A 25,792-nucleotide genomic window follows, 5' to 3' on the forward strand; every position below is an offset into this window, starting at 1 on the left:
ATTTATAAAAATAATAAACGACATATACATATAGGGAAAACTCGGATCCGAATACAAATCTCGAGAATTTATTATGTAACCTAAAGTGATACAAAAATCCGGATAACTGATATTTATGCATGAAGATAGAGTTTATCATCCTTGCGAAGGATTCCGTAAAATATGGAGAGCTTAGGGAAAAGCAACGGGCGTATGAAATTGATACAATTGTATCTTTTGAAGGTTAGGCCCCGTGTTTTACCGATGAAACGTCCGGTTCATTCATTAGTTTTACGGCGCGTAGTATAGTTACCGGCCTCGTGCTTATGAATGACCGACGGAGGCACTACGGAGATAGTACTGGTCGGTACTACTGGCGCCATCTCCGAGCGGGCGGCCGCAACGCGTAGTACTATCTAACTCTAGATTACCTACACGGAGAACAGTGGGTGCCCGAGGAGAGGAGCGGTTCTCGTCTCGGCTGCGCTCTCGGGAGAAGCCGCAAACGCGACGTACATAAATTCCCGAAGCGCGACTCTTCGGGTTTTTTGCCGAGCAATAAATGTCCCTTAAATAAAGGGAATTGTTTCTCCTACTCTTAGCCTTGCCCCTGCCTCGAGGCTCGCAGGAGAGACTGACGCTCGGCATTGCGATCGGTAAATAAAATCCCCTCTTTCGAAAGTGACACCTACGCGACTCTTGAGATGCAAAATCGGACGGAAAGAGAAAGCGCATGGGAGAGGACTCGATCGAGAGCGATTTGATTGAGTGAATAAATTCAAACGGAATTGGAAGCTATGTTTCCGCAGACCTTGAAGAGTTGCATCGGGGGGGGCCTCTCTTGAAGGCATTTAAAGGAAAAAAAAAAACAAAAAGTGTAAACATCATGAGAAACATCGAGCCGAATAAATTGGAGGTGTTAATCGTCCAGGGAGCTGTTAGACGTACATTACATGACATCGTGTCCGTTCGATACACGACGACCCCTTTAATGCTCCCATAATAAACGCGCGTTTATGTACTGAATTTCGTGAGTCTACACGTTTATGATAATCCTCTGACGTCTCTCAGTCCCGCCACTTTGTACCTTTTGGGCAGTCCATGGCCGCTCGTAGTCCAAGTTTACTTGCGCGTAAATAAACCCGCAGAGCATAAACAAATAAAACTGACTCCCATTCCGCACATCGCCCATGTCGATTCAAGCCCAATCCTTCAACTAATTCTAATACTCGAAGTCGTAATTACTCCCTTGAGATGTATTGCAAGCGATAACGATTATCGGCCTCCGCGAGAAAGGGTCGGCGCAACAGAGGGAAATATGAGAAATCGGAGAAAAATAGAGGAAGAGGAGAAAGAGGAGAAAGGGCCCTACTAGTCGGTGACGTTCCGTATTAACAACGTAGGGAGACCGAAGGGGAGAAAAAGATAAGAGAAGGAGGAAAAACGAAGAGGGGAGGAAAGAAACGGCCTCGGCGGGCTTAAGATCGCCGCGCGAGGATCTTCCCACACAGGATCACGACAAGATTACATTGCAGGATCCTCAACGGGGGGATCATATTGCCATTGTGCCCAGCACCCGTGACATCTGACCTCGGCCGGGGGGCGTCCTATAAAACACCGGGAATAAGATCACACGCGATCTTTTACCGGGCATTAAGTGAAACGTCCCGTCTAATCCCGCAGGATTAACCCCGGGACCCTCGGGCGAGATTACGGGATCACCAGGATATCGGGATCACCTGGCCTGATGAATCGCCCTCGCCCGATTCTCGAGATCCGTCAAGATCGCATTCGGAAAAAAATAATATTAAACAATACCACCCTACCTATGACACTGACTGTAAACAACGCCTTCAATAAATATACAAGTACATTTTGCAAAGTTGCGATTTATAAAGTCATTTTTTCTACCTGCTGCAACGTATCATATCCCAATTAGGGACTGGCGGCTAATTAGCAAATACATTTTCTCGGTGCATGATCCGAGATCATGCAAACGGGTCGTTTCGAGTCTTTCGCCCTAATTTCGATTTTCCCATTTCCACCGCGGATCGATCGTCGTCGAACACGTAAGCTCGGCAGTAAAAGCACGCGCGGGGCGAGATTTATCGAGAGCAATAAAAAGTGCCTCTCGTTAATGAACTCGGTACCGAAACCCGGTACTAGATCATCGCGCGTCTCGTTAAAGTCCGCAAAGAGTCCCGGCTTGTCCCGCAGGGGACTCGTTAGTCGGCTCTAATGAGCTTCACGCCGGGGACAATTGAACGCGGCATTTCGGGATTAGGTAACTCATCCGGCCACTTATACGGCGGCATTAATCATCCCCGCCCGGAGGACTTGCGTAACGTACGTTCCTCCATATCCTCAATTTTTTATTAATTACATTAACCTCGAAGTCATCCGACAAGATCCCTTATTTCGCGGGAGAGACTCGACGTCTCTTGCACTTTCCCATGTACATCTCCCATATTGTCAAGTTTCAAGCTGAAACTATCAGATATTCTCATTTACATGGCCTACATTCTTGCATAAGTGAGTTTCATAACGTAACCAACACGAAAAAAGTGAGAACTGGGTGAGCCATGACAATGGTGCAACGTTGGCCCACAAATCTGGCGTTATCACGTACTCGTGCCACCGTCCCCCTCCTTGGGAATTTTTTCCCTTTTCAAGGAAATCCCCCGGGATCGATGATTGGCCCATTTCGCCCAATTGGAAAATCGATGGGCTCATTCTCGATATTACGTCCCGGATCACCGCTCCCTGGTCGTTATCACACCTCTACGGTCACGCCCGTAGGCTCCTGCGCACGCGCGTGAACCCCCGTGCCCATCGCGCATATCCCTCGCTTTCTCCTCTAATCGTATGCGCGAGAAAAAGATATGCGAAACTTGTCGCCGTGTGTCGCAATCGCGTGTGTTAATCAACCCGAGACCCGGGTCTGATCAGTCGACGTAGAGATGCGCGCGCACGCGCGATCCACGTGGCGACCGTCGAACGTACACATGCAAATGTACGATTCGTATGGGACGCGAATTCCGCGGTATAAAAATACCTAGAGAAGTAAAAAGGAATTCGCGGGTCAAGCGATACGCGTCCGCCATGCCAAGGAGGTAGACATCGGCGGCTCCCTCCTTAGTAATTAATTTGGCGTCACCCTATGCAGATTGGGAGCGCCCCGAATACGAGAAATCTGGTCCAGGGCAGCCGAGTCTTTCGGATCTCCGCCACGTCTCGAAAAGGCATCCTCCTCCTTCGCGACCCAATTTCGGTCGGAGATGTCGGAAGAGCGGGCCCGAGGACGAGGCGGGGCCTCTTCGGGCCCATCTCCGGCAAACACATCCGGACAGGCTTAACGGGGATATTTTGGGCCGGCTTCCTTTGTCGGCGCCGTCGACGAAGGACGCTGACGTTTTTACGGACGCCCTCCTTTGCCTCTCGTCACTCAACTCGCCCCCGGACGGGATAAATAATAAATAATCCTGGACGTTCCCCGAGATCCCGAGGTATCCTCTTCTCACCCTCCGGTCGATCCTGCACGTTTGAATCGAATTTCGAAATTCCTGGATAAATGTCAGGTGAGCGGTTCATCCTGGAACCCTTGAAATTTGACGACAAAGAGACCCCGCTAATAGAGGCGTGAGGAAAAAAATGGGATAAAGGGTGTTAAGGGGACCCTGGGGTACCCCAATTCCCAGGGGAGGTTCCGGCACGCGCAGCGCGCGGAGCCGCCCGGCCGTGCGTGCCTGGCAGCCGCTAATTACTATCTAATTGCAAGTATTACTGAATATCACGGCGGCGCAGTAAAGTACCGCGATGCGCGGTATAAATGAGCCCTGACGGGGCACAAATTCAAGGTTAAATACTGCACGCAAAACGCCGTAAAGCCCGGCTTTACGACCGACCCGACAAGATCTCGCGTACGTCCGAGTGGCAACGGCGAAACGACCAGCAACGCCCGTTGCATCGGGGGCAGGGAGGGCGAGGGCAGCGTCGTCTCTTCCTACTTTGCCAGGCCCAAGGATAAGTATCGGGGATTCGGTACGCGTGGCATTGACGTTGGACGCCAAGAAAGGGAGGAGGAAAGAATAAAGAAAAAACGTAAACGCGCCCTTGCGCCTCACGGTCGAATTCCATCGTTGCTGGAATTCCTGGGGGGCATCCCTTCCAGTTTGCAATTTTCCAAGGGAAGAGACCGAACGTAACCAATCGATAAGGCCCTTGATAAGTCCTCTGAAACGTGGGATCATGGAAAGTATCCTCCTCGAATGGACAAGGGACAAGTTGGAACGAATCCCCTGGGTTTTACGGGCAATGCGAGGCACCGAAGACACTCTCGTGGGTGGATTTCTTCCAATCTCGTATCCTCCGATTTTTCCCACGTACGCTTCCCATCGGCGAGGGTACAGGTGGTCGTGGCTCGAAACGAGGCGCGAATCCGGTTCAAATCCCCCAGAGCACCTCGCATTCCACCGTGGAAGGGTGACGGCGATCCCCGGTGCGACGAGCGGATCAATGACGTGACACCCACGCGAGGCTCTCGATGCCTGCGCATTGGAGGTCGCCGAAGAGTGCGGCGAGTCGTCCCCGACGAGATCGGCACTGGGGGACTTTGGGCCAGGAATGGGCCCTAACGAAGAGAGAATGCACCGAGAGACTCCATTAGCAACCTCGGGGCTCGATAACGCCTCGGGAGGGGGCAGGGCTAATTTCAATATTCGTAAAAGTCGCGGGTTACTGCCCCATAAAAGCCGGAGAGTCTCGGCCGGGTCCCTCCGGTGGTTTTTCGAGCGGTGCACTTAAGGCGGATGGATTTTTCCCCTCTCCGCAACTTTCCGGCCGAATTCCTTTTAGGCGGCAAATTTGAAAACCGTCGGGTCGTTTCTAGGACCCTTTTCCCGGGCCAGGACGGGAAACCTCCCGTTGGCACGCCGGGCGTCGGAGAAGAGCCCTGTTACCCTCGCGTGGCAAGAAGATAATTACATAACGGATGGCGCAAAACAAATGGTTGCTTCCCAGCCGAGTTTTGCTCACGGCACGTAATCGCTTGTCGTCCTCGCCGAGGCTTTACGACTCGCCGTATGTTACGAGGCCCCGGAGAGGATACGCCGAGGACGTCCGTCCTGGCCATCGGAGAGGAGCTCGATGGATCGATGGGCTAACTAACTGCTCGTAACACCTTCGGATCGACTCCTTCGGTAGCGGACGAACCGCGACCTGGAGGTAGAAATTCACGGGACCACCCTTCCGAGTGGTGCATTCGAGATGCACTGGATGCAAGGTGCAAATGACCCGATGACGCTCTCGAGAGAGAGACCCTCGGTTGACGGTGTTGGGAATATCAATGGGCATGCGATTATCGGGTAGAATTGCGAAGGTGGCCAAACCCGACAATTGCGTTAATGCTCGTAATCGTTAGACGCATCGGAAAAATTCTGGTATCGACCATCTTCGATCCTCGCCGATCGACTCGAGCGTGGGTACGTGCACGTGTAGATGCATGTGCGTACTTGGCGCGAATGCACTTGGGAAAAATTGTGTTAACGTTACTATAAGCTGCGAAATAGAGGCCGGTATCTAAAGGGATGTATACCTACAATTAGGGGGAAAGAATTATTTGACAAATCATAAGTAATTTGTAGTGGTAATGTTTAATGAAGCTTTTTCTTTTTTTCAAGGCGTAGGTACCGAGCGCAATGCGAGTACATCCTACCCACCGCCGAACTACGCCCGACCGGAAGGTGTTGCGAGCTCTCGTACCCATCGCATGAACCTGTAGAAGGAAGCATTGCAAGGTGAATATCGATGCACGGGAATTTCTATTCTCCGGTTGGCGCGACTCGCCGGTCAGGGCCGCAATGAGTAACGAGACTGACGCACTCTTTTCCCGGCTCATGAATACGCGCCGGTTAAGCCGTTACGACGTGCTCGCGTGCATCCGCGGATGGCGTAAACCCTAATTGCTCCTGCAGATCCGAAACGTCCAGGTTGCGCCATGGCTCCGGTTATGGGAAATCTTTACGATTTCGGCCGCGCCTTCGGCCAGGAAGCGCGAGGCACGATCTCCCTCGAAACGGCAGTCGAGGCTAAATTGCCCCAAGGTTTAGAAATTCAATCTAAATGCCAGTTTGATATAAACAAAAAAAATAAACAAAATGATTCTGAAAAATAAAAGCAAAACATCGCGCGCCGAGACGAAGGGGAGAGATCCTATCTCGCACCTGTGATTGCGAGGTTACCTGATTGCGAGTGGGGTTCTTTTTTTCCGGTCATATCGCTTTTGGTAATCAATGCGCGCACTTCGATTCACGTTCGGTCGGCTCTTAAGTGACTTTTGCGGGGTCTGATTTATCCCCGGATTAAGGGCAACCGGCTCCCGCGGAATTGACAATATCTCCTCGTGGCGGTCCCGCGACTGCTCCGTTTTCCATGGCACATCCACCATGGCACCCCGTACAAGGAGTCCGAGATTATACCCGCTCATTCGGTGGTACTCCGGTCGTGACCAATTATTTATGGCATAACGGTTCGCCCTCGCGGCGTGCAAATCGGTTCGCCGATCGGTTCTAGTTCGGCCCGAAGTCGGCGCGAAGTTTCGCGAGACGAGATACTTCCGCGGCGATTCCGCACGACGAAAGCGACCTCGCGGGAGAGGCGATAATATTATTGCCTATGTTAAACGACTCCCCCCCTTCTTTAAAAAAAAAATCATGATTCGTAACGACTTCCAGTGGTCTTTCGCGGAGACGCAAGCGAGAGTCTCTCGGAGGATTTCCTAATTGCGAGGCGAATCGCCATGTCGCAAGCTTCGCGGTCGAGAGCCGCGCCGATAACCCTGTCGATGTTCTTGTTTATACAGTGGGGTATTAATCACCGGACATCGATTGACCGCTCGAACCTTGGAACGGATTCTGGAAAAACGGCGATGTTTGACATTAGTCGATTGGGAACTTGGTTTCCAGGAATCGGGCGGATTCCCGCCGGCAGGAGGTCGATATATCGCGATCGATTCCTGGAAACGTGATGGATTATATTTTGACGAGCTGCGTTGCTATTTTGGGAGGGGTTATCGTGGAAAGAGGAGGTTCGCTTGTAGATTATTTAATTTTTTTTTTGTATTTACGACGTATGTTATCTATATCCTTCATTTTTCTTTTGCGTCAATTTAATACACTTTCGATTATATTCCTAAGGAATAAAAAGCGTGGGTAGAATGTTTAATAGTCTCGGCACGTACTTTCGCTCATCCTTCGATATTGCCATAGTCTACCGTACCTCGAGGTTATCGTAACCCCTTGTAGCAGTAGCACGTCCGTCTTATATTTAGACTTCATGACGGCGCTTATTCCAATTATCTATTTGACGACTCTGGTTATCACGACTCGAAGAGTCAACTTTTGCCGTGTCGGGTGGATCGCTTTGCGTCACCGAGTACATAGTCTCTTGACATCCGTGGAGCCAGATAATTTAGAGGAGTCGTGCACCCGATTCCTTTCCCAAAAAAATTGAAGCGTTATTATCGATCCATCGAGCCCCTTTATCGAATCCAAAGGAGGCCTCGTGGCTCGACATTTAAATCATTAACAAATTCTCGGATTCCTCCCTTCTCCACGAAACCTAATACAGAATCGACGTAGGATGTGGAAATCGCTTCTCGCGATCTCGATCAAGTCTTCCCACAGACAAGTCAGATTATTCCGGACCATCGTTAAATTAACGGTAGTCCTTGGGAAATGAGTCACTCCTCGCCGTTCCAGGATCACGGAATAAGGATTCATCGGAAAGGAATTCGTACGATTCAGGAAATCGATGATTATAATTTTTTTTTATAATTTCTTCAGAAATCATTTCGTTTAGAAAATCGCTGATGAGAAAGTGGCGTTCGAGGGAGAAGGGACGTAGTCGATCCGTTCACCGATCGATCGATCTATGGATCTGCAAGGCGAATCTCGAGCTACCGAGGGATTCGCTAACACTCCTCCGGTGAGAGAAATCCTCGGCGGGAACTCCGCGCGAAACTCCCGCCGCGACATTTATAACTCGTCGACTCGTACGGCCATAATCGCGGACGGTGCGAAACCATTAAAGTTATCTACCGTTCAGGAAGACATTCTACTCGGACGTCGGCGGAACGTAGCGCGTGGTCACGCCGACGTGTAATACTATAAAACATTTTAATGATAAATTAACGGCGCTCGAGGGGCGGACGGAGGTAACGCGGCGATTTCGGTGCGGGATAACGAGTCGCGCCCGGTCGGCGAATCGGGTTCAGAGGTACGCTGGGAGACATCAATGCCCTCCCATCCTGCACAGACGATGTCGTATCTGAAGGGGAGGCATTCGTTCGCCATAGTACTTCCAAAAAATATCGAGAAAGTAGGATAACCCTGAAGAGGAGCACGAAGAAAGGATATAACGCTGTTCAACTAGGGGATATCTGTCGTTGAAAATTCTTCCAGGGACATTTCAGGGAACATTACTCGATCCGGGGATCGAATCCTTCTCGACGAGCCATCAGGAGCGATCCTCTTCAGGATCCACGGGATTACGACGACCTGATGTAACGGTTCACCTCTCGAACTCTACCCCGTTGGACACAGGTCGTTCCCTCGACTCGGCGAACAAAGGCTCGTGTCACCGAAGAGGAGGTTTACGGTGCTTACACGCCGTTCTCATGGGTGACGGCAGGAAGGAGGAACAATGTGCACGGGACTGTCTAAAAATCGAGGATCATCAGGATCGTTTTCTTCTGAATTCTTTCATCTGGGGATGATTATCGCATAAAAACCTTCATCTACCAAGTAAAAAATTCTTATCAGTGAAATCGAACGAGAGTAGCGAGACTTTCGTCGCGTGCAACTAGAATCGGATTTTCCATATTGTTTAATTGCAATTTAGTATCGACATTTTTTCCTCGGTATTAATAGGCTTTTGGATGTCAGGCGAATGTTGGGGGAGGAAGAGGAAGGAAGTGGAAGTCGCGGTGAACGACGAGTCAAGGCGACCTGGGAGGTCAAAGAGCCAATTGCGGCTCGATAAGCTTCCATGAATGAACTCGATCTAGGAATAGATCGGGAATATCGTTCGACAAGGGGGAGGAGATAACTCGGGCAAATAATCTCGCACACCACGGTGTAAATACTACGAGGGACAAAAGCGAAGTCGGAGGGAAAGGCGGTATATATCGCTCCTCGGGATACGCGAAACACGCGGAAAGAGATAAACCCGCAGTGTACGCCGGTAAGCGGGGCGAAAGAAATTGCGACTCGATAAAACGGCCATTCCGGGCACGCGGTATAACGCGGAATTGCGGCACGAAGTCGGCCGGAATTCCCGGCAAAGAGGGATTAACGAGAAGGGGAGAACGATTAACGTCGAGGTGCGCATTGTCGGGGACGAGACCGAAAGCGAGAATTCCTGCTAATTTGCGGAAATCTCGGGCACGCGAGGACATCGGCATCCGCGATAAAGCGCCGTCATAATGGCGCTGTCGGTCACCTGCTGCGAGGGAGAGAAAGCCGAGGAAAAAGAGGGAAAGGAGTAAGAAAAAGAATCGACGGAATGCGAGCACGTCCCGACGTTTATATCGCGCTCGCAATTAACGGGGCCTGTCGGTGGGAGGGAGGTAAAAAGTAAAGAAAAGAAAAGAAAAAGGAATAACATTAAAAGACCGTCGAGTCGTTAACGCCACATTCGCGCGGGGGAGAGAGAAAGAACTCGCGCAAGAATTCCGAAGGACAGGGAAATCGCGGTAAGGCGCGATACCCGCGATAACCCGCGGCCATTCCGGCACGTTGTCGCGGAGGAAAAGGAAGAAGAAAGAGAGAAAGAGAGAGAGAGAGTGGGAGGGGGAAGGAATGCGAGCACGTCGCGACGCCTTCATATCGCGAAAAAGCGGGGGGCAAAGAGGCGGACAGAGGGGCGATAAAAAAATGGCGTAAACCGGCGAAAGCCCCGAAAAAATTCCTCTCATCCACGAGGTACGGCAAGAGGACCTAGATAAGCCGCGACTGCACATCGACGTCTCCATTGCGATCGAACCCGAGGAGGAAATCGAATTCGCGGATAAGGGATATCCGATATCGGCGATAAATCGGTGTCGCCGCGACGAGCAACGCCGTCCAGCGCGAGGTTTAAGTGCAAGGAAAAAAAGGAAAAATACGGGTAACGGGAAGGAGGAATAAGTCAGCGGGAAAGGGAGGACCTATCGAGTGCATGTGCATCAGAGTGCATACGTGTCGCGAGTCGGCGCGAATATTCGTTCGAGAGCCGATGCTCGGAAAGGAGAAACGACCGAGTGTCCGCGATAGGGAAACAGGTGGGTAGAGTGCAGTCCTGCCCTGGCCGAGCACTATCAACGAAAAATGCAGCCCGATAGTGCACGCGACTTGCACCGAGGACGTGGACGCAAGAACCGAGACGGCGATTTCGAGCCGGATCGCGACCTCGCGACGCGCGAGTCGTCGATTGCCAATAGGAAACCCGATCGAAAATAATAGGACTTATCGGGGCCCGTAAATCATTGATAACGACACTAGGTATTCCTGTACTCTCTAGGAAAAATGCCACCCCTCGACCGCGGGCCGAGAGGAGGGAATTTCGCCTCGGCACTCGGAGTTCGGCTCGCTTGGTGTGCGATAAAACCGATCGATCGATTATAAATTCCTTCAATTTTTTCCCTATTATTTTGGTTTGTCGTATTTTTTTTTTTTACTCGGGCGTAAAATAAAATTAGACTGTCTTAATTTTTTTCCTATTATTTTAGTTTGTTCGGGGTTTCTTTTTTTTTCTTGTTTCCGGGTCGAGGCTGCGATTTGCGAGCGGTCCAGTCGAAGATGCGTCGAGGGGCGAATCGAGGTTGGCATTTGGGCACGTCTCCCATCCTCTCGATGGGCGAGATGGTATCGTCGATTTCAGGAAGCGTTCCGCCAGATAAATCGAACGCCTCGCCGAATTCCGGGGCGAGTCACGATCCGTCGCGATCCATCACCCGCGTTTATCACTCGAGTAATCGAGGCGCGATCGGTAAGAGTGATGAGATATGGTTCCAATGGTCCCGGATAATTTGAGAGCACGTTGCGGCCGCTTGCCAAGATTTACGAGCCTCGCAGGTGTCCGCGGTTCGGTGAAGAGAGAACGAAAGAGGGAGAGAGAGAGAGAGGGAGGAGGGCTCGTTTGCGAGGGAGAGCGAAATAGGGCGAAACGGAGCGCGCGAGGAAGGTCAAAGAACAGGAGACAAACCCGAGGAGAACAGCTGATCGGCTCATTTCTTTTTTACTCCCGTCACTTTTCAAGAATCCACGAAATTTCTTTCCCCCTAACCTTCGGTCAAAATTCAAGGTCGCTCTAAAAAGTCCACGCGATAGAACTCCAAGATGAACCCTGAAGAGGATCCCGAAGACCTCTAAATCGCCCTATCGATTTCTAAAATCCCCTTTCAGATTCTTCCTGGGACCGATTCGACTTATGTCCACGTCAGCCTTCCTCTTCTCCCTCTTCTCGCCTTTTCAGGGTGTGAAGTTCAAGGCCGCGCCAGAGAGGATCCCTGGTCTTCCCACGGAGTCGGTGCCGTTCTCCAAGAGGCGGCAATAAAATCGCGGCGGAGAGTCTATCGCGACGAAATTCCCAGAGCGTCTTCCTTTTCCCTTTATCCCTCCTTTCTTTTCCAGGTCTTTTTGTCTCCTCGCCTAAAACCGGTCGCGGCCGGCGACGCAGTCGTAAAGTAGGAACCCTCGAAGTCGTCGCATTTTTCACGGGGCTCTTCTTCTCCCTCTTCGTCGCTCCCGCCTCGACTCGGCTATCGTGGTCTCGCTCCATCTTCTCCCTCCCCCTCGCCGATATCGCCCGGGAGAGAATAACGATCCCCGAAGTCGATCTCGCTCTTGTACCTCTCGGCTGTTTTGCAAGGATACCGGATAAGCTCGAGGGTGTCATTTTTTAGGGTTACGTCAGGACTACCGAGAGAGGCCGAGTAGCAGCATTTGCCCGTGTTTTCGTTCAGAGGCGTTATTAAACGAGTCCTCGGCCCTTACACCTTAGGTATCATTTCTTAACCCCCCGAAATTATTTCCCCGCGAATTTCAAATGAAACCATCCACCTCTGCAAAACTCGCCTACAAATTGCCCGACTACCTTTGCTCCCCTAATCGCTTTATCCACGACTTGGAAAATAACGAGGAGCTTATCGGCGTTATCGCGTCGGGTCGACACTTTCCTAAAAACTGGTAGCGACCGGGTTCCTACGTCATTTCGCAACTCCCCGTCGATTTTGCGACATTATACTCGCAAATGCGTCAGCGGCGGAGAGAAAGAACGGAAAAAGAAAAAAAATCCCCTCTCGGCCATATCGAACGTTCGCCGCGTATTTCAAAAATCCCGCCAAAACGCCGATTCGAGCCTTCCCCAAAGTATCGGTGCATTTCGTGCATACAAATCAGGATCATTATTGGCACCGTTCCCCCTGGCGATGCGGAATACTCGTCCGTCAAGATTGTCCAGGTGAACCGACACTCCACCTTGATAAGATGAAAAAGGAAAAAAAAAATGGAAAAAATCGTAATCAAGCCCGCTACATTTTCTCGTAATGACTGCACTAGGCCAGCCCCGTTCATTTGGTAACATTACCGTCGCATTTAAATCCCCGGGTTATGCAATCCTAAACGCGATCATTTCGCAGCCGTGCCCGCCACATCGTTAGATATCGAATTATCCGGACGTCATCGATAAGAGACCGACTCCGGTGCGTGCGATCGTTCGCCGATCGATCGATCGACCGACCGATTACCCTAACGACCGATCTTTCCGCGATCTCGGCCGCTGAATCTCGGGAGTTCCAGAGGTCCGATTGGGATTTTTTACTGCTCGCCGAGCGAGCCGCGAGCGGACGGAGGGAATTAACTTCGCCTCTCCTGGAAACGCAACGTTAAGGCCGAACGTAACGCGTAACGGTATGAAATGCCGGGACGGAAAGGTCTATGCCGATGACATAACGTCACTACACGGGCACCTTTACGGTCGCCTACGTGTTTTAGGCCCCGTCCACACCGAGCCGATCGGACGCGCGGTCGTTGAGCCGCGGAATTATCCAGGCCGCGGTGTCTCCGCGGACTTGTCGCTTATCGACCGCTTGTCAGAGAAATCATCCGGCCGACAGGTTGACCGGATGCCTGAAAAAAGTGGAAATACCATCAAATCAAATTCGAGGAGTCGATCCTTTGAACCGCGATGCTGACATTGCAATCGGAATCATTGGCGTTTTCGTAACGTTCGCGAACCGTCCAATTGTCATGTCACGTACAAATTAAAAAAAAATATATATATCACTGGACCAAAGAAATATATTTTTTAATTAAAAGAATAATTATTAGACTCAAGGAAATTCGAATGAATGGGAGGCAAGGTTTCTTTGGAATTATGGGAATTTATTTGAGAGAAATAATTTATACTTTGAGTAATTTGAAATTTTCTCAAATTTTCTCCTCACTTTTCCCGATTTTTTCCTCATCCTCCGGTTTCTCCCATCTCGCGCCGATTCCTAAGTTGGACGTCGCCGGTCGACGCCAGGCGTCAAAGGGTTAACGGGTTACTCGTGTGCGCCTCGAATGAGCAAGGGACGGCCCCGGTAGCTACTTGTCGAGTCGATACGGCGACAATCGCTCGTTTTTATCTCCTTTTCTCCTGGCGGCGCGCGTCCTCGTGGGCGCGGCGGGATTCCACGTGAAAACGCCTTAACGCCTTAACGCCTCGGCCGCGGCGGAATGGCGCAACGGAGAGCCGCGGAGAGAAACCCGGAGAGGGGGCCAGCGATCCGGGGGATGTTTTTTTCTAGGAGAGTTACATGACCCCGATATAATACCGCGGGATTTTCTGCATGGCTCCGAGCACCGGGGAACGGCGCGCGGAATCCGCGCGACTCGCTAGTGCACGGCACGAGAAACACGGGAAAGGAGGTCCTGGTCCGAGCGAGGGTCCTCGGGACCCTCGAGGAGTGGTCAAGGGAGGTTCTCCCTACCTACCCGAGGTGCAGCCTGCCAGGATAAGTGGGGGAATAATTCGGAAAAAAAGAATTGCAAGACATGCAGTTTCGGCGTCCCGCTCCGAGAGCTGGAGCAACGTAGGGAACGGAAGAAGGAGGGAAGCAAAACGGAGGCACGAGTGAATTGTCCCAAGAGCGAGGAGGAACATCGTCGCGTATTGTCGAGCCTGCAAACGGACCTCGAGGCAATTGCAATAACGCTAAATGCCGGCAATTCCGAGGGAGCCGCGCATCTGGCGCGTTTAGAGGCCGGAACGACGGCCGGAGAGTGCATCGGCACTTCTGCCCCACTGCAACCGGATGCAGCAGCTGCTGCATCCGGGCTTGGTCGCTCCCTCCCGGCGCACTTGGTCATAGAATGAATCGGACGAGGCATCGGAAACGAAACGACCCACGGCACCTCCTGACACGAGCTACCCCTTGTCCTGGGAATATCTTTATTTATGATGAAAAATGCCGCCAGGAGATGGAACGAGGTGCATAGGGGAGAAAGGAAGAGGAAGAGGCTCGAGCGAAACGAGGGCATTAATACCCTGGGTTTAAGGGGCGAATAAGTGCCCTTCCCCTGCGTCCTCGACCGCACGCGGTTTCCCATTTGCAATGATAATGCGAGTGGAAACGTTCCGAGGGATTCGCGGCCCCGGCGAGGTATGCCGATTCTTCCGGAGGGGACGGAAAGGGAAACCGAGGGAAGGAAGAACCGTTTCCGCTCTTTGTCCCCCGGTGGCGGTTCGATCCTTCGAGAGTTCGCCCTCGAGGTGCACTTTTCCGGATAACTACCCACCTGGGGGGCGGAGAGGAACGCCCTATCATTTTTCCGCGTATCACTCGAGAGCTCGTCCAAAGAGTCGGGGCCTCGGACCGATCTGGTGATGGCGAAGTGGGACGCACTCTCCACGAACATCCGGCACGGGACTTCTCGTCCTGGGTCGCACTTTTCCTGGACTCGACGGAAAATCGCCGTGGTTTTTCGCGACCGTTTTGCCGCGCGGACGCGCCGATAAAGAGAGGCACGCCGCGCCGACTCGAGCGGAGAACTAGTCCCACCGTTTCTGTCGGTGAACCAAACACATCCGACACACCCAACCGGATGCACGGCAGTCCTACACCTCCACCCACACGCGCATACTTCGTCGTCCCCGCGTGCACGCGTGCGGTGCGTTTCGCCGCGCCGATAACCGCGCGCGATCCGCCGCGGATTAGAGCGAGCCCGGGTGAGTGCACGCGCGTGGGTGCATCCGAGTAAACGCACGCGGATTCCCGTGGATCGAGTGGGCTTAGAAATGTGGAAAATCAATGAAAACTACGAAAACCCATGAATCCTCGCTCCAATTCCAAAATTTCCAAACTACGTACCAGACCGCAATAAAATATCTACACGCTTTTCTTACCTAACAATTGAGACGTCCGCTCGTTAATACAAATGTTGAATAATAAATGAATACACGCAGTCGGATTTAGTACTAGACTTCCCAATGGTAAATAATAAAAAATAGAGCAGGACTTAGATGACTGGAGCGCATTTGGCAATTTTATATCGCTTGGTTAAATCGAAAATAGACAATTTCGGAAAGCGTGGAGTTTCCAGTGACAATGGGGCGTCTCGCTGCATCTGGTCCAGGATCGACTCAGGTCTCGGTTTCACCTGGTTTCGCAACTCGGGCGTTCGGCGCGATCGCGGAAGGAGGAAAGAAGAGGAAATAAGAGGAAAGAAGAGGAAAGAACGCCAAGGAGGCGATTCGAGGGGGATCTTTTCTCCGCGGTGCAAGGACCGCTCCTGCCGCAAGGACCGTTAGACGGGGGAACGTGAAATTAGAAATCGCATCAGTCGGTCGCTCGGTTACGAGGCGGAATCCTACGCGGTTTAACGATCCTACGATAATTAGTAACCTCAACAGAAACCCCCATCCGTGTTTATGCCACTTTACGAGTTAATCCCGCGCGAGAGTCGGACGACGCGATTGCGTCGGCTATTCCGGGCCTCTTCGGAAGGGCGAGTACGGGAAAGTCGGATTTCCTCTTATCGAGTCCCTTATCACCGGCGACCCCGACAGGGTCCGATGGCAGGGCATCGAAGATACGGAGAGACGGGGAAAACCGATCCCTGGAACGATTAAGTTCTTCTAGCCGAACCCGATATAAAGTCGCCCACGTACGCGATGACGCAAACGTCGATCCGCGCGTGCGCGTAACCGCGATTCGCGCTCGCTTTCGCGACCCGAGGATTCCCTCCCCGCGATTCTCCCGAGTCGCGCTCGAAACTGCACGATTCGCCAAACCGGTCGCTTACGTCGCGACGCGTTCCACCTGATACGATATATGAATGGTCTGCACATTCGGCGGCGAGCCGACGAGACGCGCGTTCCGTCCGCGGGGGTCGATTAGGTCGACCGATCGATATCGAACCACAGAGTCCAAGGAACATTATGTCAGGTGTTTGTCTATTTCTAGGTGGACGGTTAACGCGTCTGCTTCCGTTTGGTGATAGAGGATCGAGTGGGCCGAAGAAAGAAACGTCGCGGGTGAGGAACAGGTGAGGGTCTCATCTCGCGGCATAAATCGGGAGGTCGTCAGGGGGTGCGCGCCCGCCACCCCCTGGGTCCAGAGGCCGATACCATCTCAGGACACGGGAGAACCGAGGGACCATTGGAATGCAAGCAAGGAATGCTGGAATACGGAATGACATCCGGCTGCGGAGGAGACCCCGAGGACTCCCTCGGGATTCCGTTTAACGGCGGGGACCCTCCACCCTGGGAGACTTCTGCGCCGTTAACCGACCAGCCGGATCCGTTGCCACTCCTCGAGTTTCCTCCACCCTTCCTCGAATCGACTTCCGAGATGCGATGCGAGATGAATGATAATTTAATGACGAGGCCGACACGCGGAAAGGTGACGCTTCCGAATTTTCTTTCAGGATTTTTACGAAATCCATCTATTTTATTTAGAGGAAAATTTCTCGAAGATTTGGTTAGCCTTTGAAATCGCGCGACTGGATGTTTTGACTAGTATTCTCGCGATGCGCGACGGATGAACCCGGCGCAAGCAAAAGCAATCCGTACGCGAAGTCACGTTGGTGCATAAGCGCATAGGTGCATACGTGCACACGTGCGTACGGACGCGCCGGGTTTGCGCGTCGCACTCGAGGTTACGGATAATAATCAGAACGGAACGCAACGACCTCAAGCGTAAACGCAAACGCAGACGCGGTGTCTATCTGCATAACTATCTTTTCATCTCGGTGACACGTCCGTAGCGAAGTATTCGAGCGGCCGAGAAATTCGTGCAAACCGGGCTATTCGGGTAAGTCTCATCTGTACCTCCCATGCGGCACTTATCGCTGTACCGACGAATTTATTCCCCACCCACCCCGACTCGCGCCCAAGACGAATAATCCACTTTTCGCGTACCGCTCGAGAAATAATAAGAATTCAATAAGTTTGCCAAGCAGCATCGTTTCTTGAAATTATACCAAATGAGATTCTTCGCGAGATCCGTAACTTACATTCGGAGTGGGATCTGAGAAAATTCGGGAATCAGGGATTTAAACTTGGAACCCAAGGGAGTCGGACCTCACTGCAGGGAAATCGCGTCCCAGGGGTCCAGCGATTTCGCAGCGGAGATCCCCAGCGGGGACCCTCTCGAATGGTTCATAGACATCCCTTGCCGACGTAATGCGCGCACGAACGAAAGTGGGCATCACGGCTGATACCCGATACAACCACCTGCCGGCTGGCCGGCCATCGTATCATCTCGACATCGAGATGATAGAGTTCGCTCGCGACCGAGCGTCCCCTTAGCCGCGTATGATAATCCGAAGAATCCGAAACGTGGGCGGCGAAGGAGGGGCACGATGAAAAAAAGCCTCGTCCAAGATTAGCAGAGATCTCTGAAAATGTCCGGCACGAGTTCGTTTAGCCGCCCAATTGACCGAAGTTCCGCCCCCAAAGTGCATCGATGCACCTATGCACCCATGCACCCATGCAGCGACGCGGCGGAGCAAAGGGTTACGGTACACCTAATCGACAAAAGTTGTGTCTCGAGAAAATGTACGATCGAAGTGCAGTTACCAGTTTTTTGTATCCCGGGCTCGAACGGTGCTCGATTTACCTGTCAATGGCGAAGTGGTTCGATTTCCCTGGAACGAGGGGAAAAAAGAACCGCGACCACTTATCGTTTGGGAAATCGAGCACCTGTTCCGCCGCGTTGTCTCCTGACACGATCTCGATCAAGGCATTCCGTGCGCCTACCCACAGGATCGAAATTAAATTAACCCGCCCAAGGATAATTAAATGCTAATCCAGGAGGCATTGCACGGGAAAGAATGTGGATTTTTCCCCGATTTTGCCGCACGAGTCATCCCTTCACCCGGGGTGCAGGAAATAGATGCGGAACGTTTGCCTCCATCTCGGGTGCATCGAAACCTTCCACGCCGCTCGCTTTTCCCGCAAACTTCGATCCCTCGAGCTACGGGACGAAAGCGGATCGAATCGGGCGGATTAATGTCGGCGATCGCCGCCGATCCAGGCCGCTAATCGATCTTAAACGCCCCGACAGAGTAGCGAGCAACAAGTCCTGTTGATACTCCCATTTCTCCGAGAATAAAAAAAAAGAAAGAAAAATCGCTAAAGACCGTTTCTACCGCGTGCACCGTTAACGGCCTCCTGAATAGTCTCCTAAATACATTTTCGACGAATTATGCTTGACCGTGTTCAGGCATCACCGGAAGAAATGCCCTCCTCGAGGAAAGCGCACTCGAGGGAAGAAATCCTCCATCGCGATCGGTCCAGAAAACGGAAGAAGCCGAAGGATGGCTAATCGATTTTAAACGCTCCCGCGGGTCCCTCTCGAACGGAGGATTGCTCAGAGATCCATGGATCGGATCGGTGAATGGTTTCCTGGGTGCGATCCCATCCTCGGCCATCAGGCCGCTCTTCGGGGCGGCGGAGTTTACGTCGAGGACGCGCCGTGGCTCGCGGCGCCACGAATGTCGGCGCTATTTGCATTTGATTGTCCGTCTTTATGCTAAGCTCGGCGTTTTCGCGTCGAGGGCCGGGTCTCTTAGCCCTTCGCCGGTTTGCGATTACCAGCGGTGCCTATCCGGCGCCGATCTAGCGGCGCTCGTACCCGAAGAGCCGGGATAACCACCGCTTCTCCCGTACGGTGTACTCGACCTCGACGCGATGTGTTTCCCCGCCGACGATTTAGACTTCTACCCCCCATCCCGAAGAATTGTAAAAAAAGATCCCGAAGAGAAAACCAAAGAAATTTTAATACGTGTAACCCTGTTACAGATGAAAACATCAATTGCAAAGGAAAAAATCTACCTTAGAAAAAAAAAAAGGGAATTCTTGTGACAAGTAAATCTTTAACCCTTTATTATCAACGAAATGGGTTGCACCAATTTTGCACAATTTGCACTGTGATACTTTTTTAAACCTGAATTGTTTCCACCGTGACACGTAATTATGATTTTTTCGCTTTCAATTAATTTCCTTTGGTTAGGACATTTTTCACTCAGGGGAAGGCATGGTGCAGGGGAATCGTATTTTCAGGTGCAAAGGAATCCGAAATGCACCGCCTGCGGCGATTCGATCGGGCAGGTCGAGGGAGCCCACCTGCGCGCAACCGCAAGCGGAGCTATCTAATCGCGGATAATTAGCGTAACGAGGGATTAACTGCGCCGGCTTTATCATTCGTTGCGCGGGGGTTCGGATTCAGTGATTACACGTGTTACCCTTGGGGTGTCAAAACGTCTCCTCGCGATCGTGCCGGTTATCGATATCGGAGTGCTTTCTCACGGCGAGAAGTCGGAGCCGCCCAGTGGCCGTAAAATCGTCCGATTTAGATCGCGACGTCGATCATCGATCCGTCTTTCGCGAGGTGCAAATCATCGCGATCGCGATGTTAGCCCCGGGTCGTCGCGTATCGTATGGCATAGAACGGGTAAACGCGTTCTGGGAGTCGAGGTAAGACCGGATCGATCCGTCGATCAGTCGACGGTGGATCGATCGACCGATCGACGCACCTAAGACGGCACACGATCGATGCGCGTTCGATAACTCGACGGGCCCGCGGGGATGGATTCGAGAGGGAAACTACTTTTTCGAGTCGACGGACACCTGGAGCTGGGATCGAGCAGCGCGTTCCTCTGGAATCAATAAGAAATAAGGGACGCCATCGACGAGGAATCGATGATCGATAAAGGGGTCGGCCGGGGGTCGGAATCTGCCAGGAGGATCTCTCCTCTCGAAAACGTCTCGTTCGTTGTCGGATTAAAGGAACTGCACGGTTGAAAATGAAAATACCCTGAATAAAAGTCTATATCGAGTTAAATATTTATAATAAATCCCAGCGCGAAAGACCCCGGTCAGTCGCGACCTGGCGCGAAAGGTCGGGCCGTTAAGGGGGTCACTTGCTCGTTGCCGATGAAAAGAAAGGAAAAAATGGAAAAATAAGCAAAAAAAAATGAAAAAAGGAGGTGCGAGTAGGGTCCAACCCGACTCGGAACGGACGGCGAGGGCGAGGGCAACGTGCGTCACGTCCAATTTGTTGCACGCTCGGCTGGCGTCGCCGCAAGTCGTCGCGATCGATCGTCTCGCCGATCGATAAACTCGATGATTGATTCCTATGGCGTTGCGCAACGAGCGCCGCCGAGCGGCGGGCCTTCGCCGATCGTACGTGCGTACTTAAGTGCGTGCGGGGGCATAAGCGCGACCTGTCCTAATCGCGGATCCTCGCGCCTTCGGCTGTTGGCGACCTTCGAGTCGTTATCAAAAAAATCAGGAAAAAAAGTTCCAGAGGTCCTCGAACCCCTTTACGGAAGGAACGGAACCCTCGATTCAGGGCGAAATCGACAATGAGGTGCACTTTCTTTTTTTCCCTCGTCCCAATGAGCTCCGATAAACCACGTGACCCGGTCAATCTCGAAAATTGGCGATCGCGCGACCTGTCCCAATCGCGGATCCTCGCGCCTTCGGCTGTTGGCGACCTTCGAGTCGTTATCAAAAAAATCAGGAAAAAAAATTCCAGAGGTCCTCGAACCTCTTGGCGGAAGGAATGGAACCCTCGATTCAGGGCGAAATCGACAATGAGGTGCACTTTCTTTTTTTCCCTCGTCCCAATGAGCTCCGATAAACGACGTGACCCGGTCAATCTCGAAGATTGGCGATCGTTCGACGTTATCGTCGCGAAATGGTAATCGCCGAATCCTGGCCGGACGTGGTGCCCTGTCTTCTAGGTGAACGATCCAGGGCGACGATACGCGGCCTGGATACCTGTACTCGGGATCCGAAAGTGTAGCACCGGGCACCTTCGGCACCCAGCACCGTTAATTTCTCGCCTGATCTGGTCGGCATCCGCGATAGCGATCGTCATGACGAATGCCCAATGATCTGTTGAGGGCACGACCCAATTGGGCGATCTCTCCTCTCGTGCGATCGGTGGCCGAACGCGGACTCGAGCTTCCCGTATCACCTTACTTCTCCTTATTTCTCCAGATTTTTCCTAGATCATTAAGTGTGTACCCGCAAGCCCATCCCGAAGAGTGGACCAATATAGAATTCCTTGGACGTGATCAGGGCAGTCATTTCAATAGACATGATCGGACAGCGATGAAGATGGGTCCTATGGTCCCGGTCGATGGAATAGCCAGCATCGTCTGGGTTAAGACGTACGATTGGACACCAAGTATCGTTAATACCGAACACCAAACGGACTGCGCAGGGCGTGATCCAATTGGATACCCTGACCCCACCAGGGCTTCCATCGATCGGATACCAATTCATCGACTGTCGGGCGAACGGTCAGTGGCCCGAGGACTTTGCACGACCTCGCGATTCCTAACATCCTGGCAGTAATTCAATAAATCCTAAATCCTTAAAAAAAAGTAAACCAGCGAAATACAAATTGTTAAGGAAGTACCCATCAATTATCCCCGGGACTGTGCTCCACGTGGGTCTCTAGATCTCTTGAAAAATTTTCCGTAAATCCGTCCACCCATTAGGATGAGTACTAAGGACTGAAAGTGTCTCGGAAAGATCTCCGACCCTCTTCCTGGACCTCTTCCTCGAGGTTCTATAAAGTCAGCCATGAATCGGCCACATTCACGGCCATCGATCGGATCGCGACCGAATCGAGCCGCGATGAACTCATGATTGGGCAATGAGTGCTGATATATACGTAGAGACTAACTGGTCTCCAGAGATCACGACCCGATTGGGCGTCCTGACCTCCCGGGACTTTTACCAATAGGATATGAACCCACCGACTGCCATTGAATCTTCATTTCCAGAGCTCGACATCGAGTCCAAGATTCGGCCACGTCTGGGCCCCGCGGGGCCTAAAAAGTGTGCACTCCTTTTCTTCTTTCCTCGCGACCTTTCGTGTCTTGGCGGTAACGCGATAAAGAGTTTAACAGATCCCATTATGCGAGGGCATAAACTCAAGGTGGTCCCGTCCGCGTTTCCGAACTGGTCGCCGATCGGTGCATTAACCCTGGCTCCTCCCGGGTCTCTAAAATCCCCGGGGTGTTTTTTTCATTCCAGGAAGTGGGTTTTCGACGTCACCGAGATCGCGTAATCGTAAAGAGCTCGGTGGTAGCACGGGGACCCGTCCAGCCCCGGCGACTCGTTTAACTCACCGAGCTTTATGGGCCTTAACTTCGTACAGTGCAGTCCCAGAAGATGACTTTAACGGCCATCTGCATACGTGGGAAACTCGGGCCGAGTGCGTGCGATCGCCGGTGCCGCGAAAACCCGAGGCCCTAATCGGCTAATTTGCGCAATTCGCGCAATTAGCCGCAATTGCGACGCCGAGTCGCGGGTGACGCTTATCGCGCGCCTCCACTCGACGAAACGGAATTAACGGGCGCGACCCTGCGCCGGTGGCGATAAAAAATGAACCTGCATACATATTATTACAGTGCCCGACGTCGATGCGGAGACGCAGCGCCCGACGCAGCGACGTCTCGGCGCCGATCGAACGCGACCCTCTTCGATTCGGTATCGACGACTGATAACCCGATCGCTCTCCCTTGGCCACGGGTGCGAGATGATTTGCGGCCACGCAACCGGATGCCAACCAGTCGCCGTTAACGACTCGGCCGTTTGCCGCGAAACGTAAAGTCCTGTATAACGAAGCCGATAGCATCGATTACGCGCGACGTCCACCTGGACGATTAGAGGTGCCCGATCGATCACCGAGATTTAAATGCCCGCCAATTTAAACCCACACCGAGCCGCGTGTCCGGGGCGATATTATAACGCGCCCCGCGACAGACGTCGGTCGTTAATTAACGCGAGACTGTGGAAAATCGTAAAGCTAAGGAAAAGGTAGGACCCCACCCTCCGGACGAGCACGAAGGTACCTTATCATCGGTATCAACTGGGCGCTGAAACCGAGTATAGTGATCATATGATCTTGGAGAGGCTCCATGAAAAAAAGTTGCAGGGTCGATTACATAACTCGATATTTGTTCATTCGAAGTTCTACAATAAAGGATTCTTAACAGTTTACGAGTAGGTCCTTTATAACCTCCCTGGGTATATATATATCTAAAAGATATTATTGTACGATAAGGGGGAAGTGTTTATGAAATAATTAATTCATCGACTCACGTTCACTTTGGCGAGGTACAGCTCCAGTTCCCTGTACGGGTCCATGTCCTGTTTATCGGTCGCCGAGGCGTCGTCCACCGCGTCGACTCCGTCGTCGTTGCACTCCACGATCCTCAGCTCGTTCGTTCGTTTCGAAGGACCCTTCAGCGGGGTCCTTTGCACCCCTCCGTTCTCCAGGACCTCCATTCGGTCGTCACCTGGACCTCGACAGCATTTTTCAGCAGCACCTAAAACGGTAATCCGGTCAGAGTGCATGCCAAGGGTGGATCTCTTGCGAAAAGAAGATCATCATCGACGAGGTGGCTTGAAGTCATTAAACTTAGCACCCCGGCCATGTCCAGAATTATGAACTGACGGTCCATATTTACGGACTGATCATGGGCATACTGAAGCTAGCACGCCCACTCAAAAAAAAAAATCGACATTTTCGTGAAAAGTAGGAGTCAAATTTTTTAATTATTTTAGGATCCGCAAATGGTCTATAAAAATCGACCGAAAGTCCGTTCTTCTAGACGTGGTGGGGGTGCTAGCTTCAATGGCCCGAGGGCCCGGCACCGTCATTGTCACTTGGTGCCGAGGGGGCCCCTCGGTGTGTCGGGCGCAATCTTTTCTGGCAACTCGAGCGTGGGCGAATAATAATGGCGGCCACTTTTGAAATATCTGTCTGACCCGGGCAGATAAATACGTCGACCTTAATTGGAATGATATCAAGTCCCTCCGGAATTGCATCCGGGATTGGCGAGTGAGATGGCCGGAGCGAGAGAGACGGAGAGGGATGTATAATATACGTGTACCTATGTACACTGAGAGTAACAGAGAGAGGGACGGAGAGAAGTGCATTGTGCAACCGGGACGTATCGCGTGCTCCCGATGTCGGCGAGTGAGTATCGTGACTCTTTCTTAGGTTGTTTCCCTGTTTTGACGAGACGCGCAGCCGGAGGTGTAATATTTCCTCCCGACATAGCGAGAGACTCCCTCGGCACGGATGCACGTAAGGAAAGGGTGCAGTCAACCCCCGTCTCGTCCCAAGGCACCATGGGATCCCGAAAGATGCATTCCGTCTGATGCACTTTGGCCGATGCAGCTTTGTGAGGCGCCTCGAAACCGTAGGATCTGCGTCTTCGTTTCGGCAGGAAATGTGGAGGATCATCGGACTTATCACATAAACCAACTTTACCCTTATCACTCGGCTAGAGGCCTATCAAGATGAGGCGTGCGATTAATTATTTCTGTCGGTCGCCTTCCGACCAAATCAAGTACTCCTTCGTTATTCCTGAACAAGAGAGTCCCTTTCGCCTGAAAATTGGATATTTCGAGCATTTCAAAGTGGACCCAACTCGATCTCGTGATAATGTCACGGCCGACTCGGCGAGGGGCGAAAAACGACCACCTGCGTAATGCGGCGATATTATTGCCCGTCCCTAAACTTAGACGCAGCCCCGCGGTTAGTCATAAGCGCTAATTATATTTCGGTGAATTGGATTCGAAGCCGAAAATACGTAAAGTCGTTTTCAGGGGGCATTAACGACCGGTACCGTTTTTCAACCGCGGTGCTTATTCCAGGACCGAAAGAACGACACCTCGCGAGCCTCGGCGAAACGTTCCCAAATTAATGGAAGATAAAATATGCAAAGTAAGTAAATTACCATCAAGTGACTCGGAAGTTTAACGGGAGATCTCATACGGCATTTTTCTCGGTCCAGACAACTTTAGGGCGTCATCCTCTCCCGAACGCTTCGGAGCGTTAATGGAGAGATTACTTCGCGCCGGTCGGAATAATTCCCCCGCGATAAACGCGATATATCTCTCGGAGGAGACCGTTTAATTCAGTTTACTAACTAGCCGTGCACGAGGGATTTGATCGAACGAAAGCAACGGAAAGCCGTGGGGCATCGGTATCGGAGTAATTTATGATACAACACCCGAGAGTCGGCCGTATCTTGCGCGCCACGAATGCCGACGCGGCCTACACGGCGTCGAGAGGCGTCCGAGTGCCAGAATCCATCTGCCCATCGGTGGTCCAGGACGATAACAGAATCCAGACCCCGTGAAGGTCCCAAAAGCCCGGTCCAAGTGGTCCCCGTCGACGGATCTATAAACGCAAAATCTGGAAACGCCCTAGGCCCCATCGGAGCGACTTGTCGATCGCTCCAACGCGCGTCGC

General features: G+C 52.0%; 1 protein-coding gene across 2 annotated transcripts in view; it reads right to left on the reverse strand.

The window, feature by feature from the left end:
• Positions 1-25,792, reverse strand: part of LOC105699775 (rho GTPase-activating protein 7) — a 170,989-nt gene that overhangs the window by 131,215 nt on the left and 13,982 nt on the right. For both annotated transcript variants that reach the window (XM_012425065.1, XM_012425064.1), the window contains exon 2: positions 23,629-23,855. In XM_012425065.1, coding sequence (XP_012280488.1) covers positions 23,629-23,814 — 186 coding nt within the window. In that variant the 5' untranslated portion in view covers positions 23,815-23,855. The remainder of the gene's footprint in view (positions 1-23,628; positions 23,856-25,792) is intronic.

Source organism: Orussus abietinus, unplaced genomic scaffold (genome assembly GCF_000612105.2).
Source record: "Orussus abietinus isolate OABI.00-Male unplaced genomic scaffold, Oabi_2.0 scaffold10, whole genome shotgun sequence".
Lineage (NCBI taxonomy): Eukaryota > Metazoa > Arthropoda > Insecta > Hymenoptera > Orussidae > Orussus > Orussus abietinus.